The 5,415-nt window shown below is 39.7% G+C and overlaps 1 protein-coding gene across 1 annotated transcript; it reads right to left on the bottom strand.

Annotated features, from left to right (window-relative positions):
• Window positions 1-1,203: 1,203 nt before the first annotated feature.
• Window positions 1,204-5,134, bottom strand: LOC112754564 (uncharacterized). Its single transcript, XM_025802234.3, has 3 exons — window positions 4,170-5,134; window positions 3,866-3,991; window positions 1,204-2,965 (listed from the first exon to the last, which is right to left on the bottom strand). The coding sequence occupies exons 1-3, from the start codon at window positions 4,641-4,643 to the stop codon at window positions 1,556-1,558; spliced, it is 2,010 nt and encodes a 669-aa protein (XP_025658019.1). The 5' UTR covers window positions 4,644-5,134; the 3' UTR covers window positions 1,204-1,555.
• Between the last annotated feature and the right edge of the window lie 281 nt (window positions 5,135-5,415).

Here is a 5,415-nt window from a genome sequence, read left to right as displayed (position 1 = left end):
ATTCTTCTTCTGGGTGTTCTGATTTGGATGTTGTATGTCCATCTTCTGGGTAATTATCCACCATGGTTGGGTGTTAATCTCCAGGTTTTCGGCAACGGTGCCAATGTTCTGATGGTTACCTGAATCCGGTGATTTGGGCCTAAACGTGATGTCCAAACTCCTTTTGTGATGATGCTAACGTCTCCTTCAGTGTGACGTGGTCGTCTAAATTCTTTGGGTGGGAGGAGTGGTACTTGCAATGGACTCCAATACTTAAGATAGCAAATGTTTTAGATAGGTTTTGTGTAAGTTAGAGTTGAGAAATACTCGAGTTTGATGGGGTATTTATAGTAGTAAAGATAAGTTATCTTTCTGTAACTTATCCACCTATCATAGTGGGTGGTTATACTCTCCTTTTATCTAGGGGTTGTTGCGATCTTCGTATTTGAATATATGATCATATTTGTAAGTGCAGTTAAAATTTTGCATATTAAGTCAGTTGAATGAGGTCGAACATGTAGGGAGAGTGACTCTGGGCTCTAAAGTGGGCTTTGGTTATCTCAGATCTAGTTTTGAATTGTGGGCCAAGGTATAAACACTAACCATCTTGAAATATCTTCCATCCAGACGCTCCTCCTAACCACCTTTTAAACTAAAAAAGATAAGATATCTTCTAAGATAAGAGGACAAATACACATATAAAAGAGGATGTAGTCTTCCTCCAGGTAAGGACAAATACACATATAAAAGAGGATGTAGTCTTCCTCCACGTATGATCAACTTTACCCCAATACTCTAATTCCTACCTCTCTAACTTTCTGATTTGGGTATAAGTCATTGCAAGTACCACTTTCTGATTTGGGTATAAGTCATTGCAAGTACCACCTCCCGCTGTTTCAAGAGCTCGCAAGATCCAACCGTTGGCTCGGACGGGTTCCCAATCCTCACCTTCATCAAGTACAGGTTATATCCAAATGATTTAATTTGGTGATTGACCTTTTGTATACATATAACATTTTTTAAAAACAAAATGTCGTAATTATGCCTCAAATCATTTTGACGTGCTTCATTTTTAATGCAAAAATATGCAAATCGTCGTTGAAACCTCTCTTTCAATATTCTCTTCTTTCGTCCTTATTTCAAAGAAAATGTCAAAATCAAATCATTTGGATCCTCACTCATTGAACTGAAGCATCAAGTGGGAGGCAAAGTGGTCCCGTAATATAGAAGAAAACAAAACAAAACATTCTCAATTACATTCAGCATATATTACATGACAAAGGACTTGACAGTTATATTGATGACACATGATCTAAACTCTACACACAGTCAAACACCACACCATATCAGAGTAGTATATGGTCAAATGAAATTCCTAGCAGCGAGTGCTGCAATATTAGCAAGCCATCGGCTATCAACAAAAAGTAAAATTTCCAAAGGAGAAGAGCTTCTTTTGGCCCCTACGTAGCAGGTAGTAGGGCCTATGATTCATTTTTAAGAAGCATCAGTCATGACAGCATCGCTTTTCAGCTTTGAAAGCCAGGCATTGTGTAAAGATGAGTATACATGCATTTTCTCATCTTTTGGACTTCCTTACATTCTGGCCCTCAACCCTGGCCTCCCCTAACCTTGATTTTAGACCATTGCCCTGAACTAGAGGAGGTCTCTCATGGAAGCTGTTTGTGAGGTCTCGTGATGGCCAGGGCTGTGAAAATTGTCTAGTTGGACTGGCATAACCTCTGGAAGATCCAGGCCGGGAACCAGCCAAGATTTGATCCCTTAAGCCTTTTACTGATTTATAGCCTTGCATTTCATCAGCATAACCTTTTCCTTGAGCTTGCTTCTCTAGTTCATAAAACCTGTCCCAGTCAACTCCATCTCCTGAATTTTGAAGCTTCTCAGGTTGGACTACCCGTTCTACTCCATCTGATATACTCCTTTGCAGAGATGTGCTTCTTCTTGAAGCTCTCACAGTAGTAGACCTCCCTTTAACTTCTTCCTCAATTGAATATCTTGGATCAAATCTGCTATCAGAAGGGTAGTTCCACTTAAAGCTCTTGTTGTTGTCCATGTTTAGCTCTATAGAATGTAGATCACTTTCGGCAGATTCTTCCTCACATTCTACTCCATCGTCAACCTCTCCACCATCATCTTCTACATCTTCGGTATGATGGGAACTGAATCGGCTTTTGCCCAGATATGCAGCAATTTCGTCATCAATCAAGTGACTGGAACTGCGTCCTTTTTCTCTAACTTGTTTGTTTCCCAAAAAAGCTTCAAGTTGACTCCTGAGCTTATGAACAGCTGCATTCTTATCCTCAAGCTGATATTTTGCCTCAGAGAGTTTCTTCTGAGCTCTCTCCTCACGCAACATATCAGTTAATTGCAACATTTCCTTTTCTTTCTCTGCATCTTCACAAAGTTTTGTTGACAATTTCTTTTGTTTATCTATCTCGGATTTATCTTCACTAACATCTCTTGATAACTCATCACATACTTGTTCAATAATTTCTCTTGATCTCTTCTCACTTTCTAGTTCCTTCACCACCTTAAGAAGGGAAGTTTTGGTCTCAGCCAGTTCTCTCCCAAGCTTCTTGTTCAAGCTTTCAAACCGTCTCCTAAGCTTCCTCTCTACATCAAGCTCGCCTGCAACAGATTCAATTGCAGCCTCAACAATTTCTTGCTCCTTGCTCTTCCAAGCAGCTTTTTCTTCAGCGAAACACTTCATCAAGTAACTTATCTCGTTTTGATCCGAGCGCTGTTCCTGGATTAGCTGATTGACCTGCAGCCGAGCCCTCTCCAGCTCAGTATGTAAAGCTGAAATAAGCGACATACTGGAGGAAGGGCGATCTTCATGTCCCCACATGCGGTTTATAATTTTGAGCAGTTCTTTGGATGTTGTTAAAGCATTACTAACATCTTTTAAACGTGTTTTAACTCCAACAATAGATGAAGCAGGAGTCGGTGCTCGAGATCTGGTTTCAATCTGCAAGAAAACCAAGATGCATCTATAAGAAAAAAAGTGAACACCTCATATTATTCTGCAGAATTTTTAATTCTCAAAAAGCTAAGTTAAATTATCTTAGTGCATACATAATGCTTGCAATTGTCTCTTCAAATAGGCATGTGCACGACAGGGTGTTTTATGCCAAGGGTACAGTCCAAATAGTATATAAACAATAAAGAACAGCTTCCATCCAAAGTAACCAAAAAAAAAAAAAAAAAACTACAAATTAACTTTGAAGCATTGTTTGACCATGTCACCGTACTGATATGAATAGAGAAGAGGAGGGTTCGCTGGCATGTTATAATTTTTTAAAACATAAATATCATGAAGAGATATTACTGGTCTATTAGAAAATCCACAGTAAAACTAGGAGATGTAATAAAATAGAGTTGAAGGTAGGTCATCATCACTCATCAACAAGGTACCATCTGCATAAAATCATTGGCACCTGCCCAGAATATTAATATGGTAAGTTTGTAACCAGTAAAATTGTATTATGCTCTGAAAAAAAGGGTGTACTATGCTCCTAAATTGACGAGGCATCAGTCATTACACGGCAGAGCCCAGAGAGATAAATGTCAAGACATTAAAACAAAATTAAAACAATATCCAAAGTAAGAAATGAAAATGTGACTTAATTTCGATATTTAATTTGGTGATTTGGGCAGTCCAGTACAGAAACTAAACATGAGTTCAGCTTAATCACAATTCACATGTCGTGATGCAATTGTATTATTCATTTAGATTTAGCAACCCGATGGAACTATTAATGAACTGGATGCATCAAATTAATGCACAATTGCAATGTCATTGCTAGGATTTAGGGAGTAAAAAACATTTAAGACAAGAGAACCACATCATAATTTGGTACAAAGATACCTCCATGAGACTGGCATTACTAAGGGAATCCAAAGGGCCGACATGGTGCTCTGAAAGCCTAGGTGGCCTCTGAGGAACAGATGGAGTTCTTCTATGGCGGCTACCAGTTCCGGATTGATCCATTCTCTACCCAAAAATAAATAAATAAACAAGCAAATCACAAACTTCGTAAGAATAAATTAAATATATAATGACTAGATAGTAGCCATTTAATGCTATTCTGAACATGCTCCACATGTAATTACGTTCAAGATAGCAAGAACAAATAAATAAATAAATAAACAAAAGAGTATTCAGTATTCACCTCGGATACAGGACTGTGCGATGGATCAGACAGGTGAGGAGGCAAAGAACCAGAACGCATGGACCTCGCAATCTTTTCTCTCGCTCTGAGTTCTTTCTTCAGCTTCGAATCTCCCTGCTGCATTTCCCTCACGCTCGGCGAAGGGATCTCGTTCATCTCCCACAGCGTCGCCGCCAGCTTCCTCGCCGACACCGGTGCTTGCTTCGCCTTCACTCCTCCCCCGCCGGACTGCGACGGCGGGTACTTAGGGGAGTCGAGTGCACGAAAAGTCGACGCCGCCGGAGATCTCGACGCCAAGAGCTTCCAGGTTGGGACGGGGGTGGTGGATCCGCCTCTCTTGCCGACGAGTATGGCCCTCTTGAACCTGTAGTTATGGAGCACGGAGGAGGATGACGAAGCCGATGACGAGCAACCTCGTTTTCTGATCTTACCAGGTATCATCATCATGTCCACGTTTCGGTTCTGCCTCGGCATCACGAACCCTTAATTAGTAATTACCATGCGAAAAACGGTGTCGTTTTTGGTGGTTTTCCCCTTCCTCTTCTTCTTCCTACTTTTAGTTTCTTTTTGTCTGACTCTCTTTGTTTTGTGTGGGTTAGTACTTACTGAGTAATAGTAGCTTAAGCTTAGTGCGCTAGATTTGATGAACGCAGCAATAGAGAGAGAGAGAGAGAAAGGGTGGGGAGCGATCCTACGCGGCCAAGGGTATGGTGTTCGTGACACGTGCCGGGATATGAATGGTGGAATGTGACCGCGTCGGAATCCGATGTGGGTTGATGGCGGAGAAAGGGTATGGTATTATTACGGTGACAACATGTATGCTGCTTTTGGCAGTTGGCAGCCCTTAACTCAACGCCAACTTTGACTTTGACCCTTCATAGTGAGGGAGTTAGTGACCTGGCTCTTCTGTTGAGGTTTAGGAATATAGAGTATGATTATTGATTAGAGCGTAGCCTAGACTTTTTTATGGACTTTTTATTTCAAAAAAATACTAAATGACTATTTGAATTTATTTTTTTAGTTATTATTTAGTTATTAATTTAATTTTTTAATTTGTTTTATATTTTAAAATATTAATAATTAACTAATAACAAAAAACAATAAATTTTAATAATTTTTTAATACTTTTATAAAAAAAAGGGAGCTTAAAAGCACGATCACCGACCGTCCTTGACTTCTTGGAGTTATGAAGGGCATGCAAATTACAGCATGCACGAAAAATAGATTTTTCTATTGGTATCAAGAA

Source organism: Arachis hypogaea, chromosome 16 (assembly GCF_003086295.3).
Source record: "Arachis hypogaea cultivar Tifrunner chromosome 16, arahy.Tifrunner.gnm2.J5K5, whole genome shotgun sequence".
Classification (NCBI taxonomy): Eukaryota; Viridiplantae; Streptophyta; class Magnoliopsida; order Fabales; family Fabaceae; genus Arachis; species Arachis hypogaea.
This window is presented reverse-complemented; position numbering and strand designations above follow the sequence as displayed.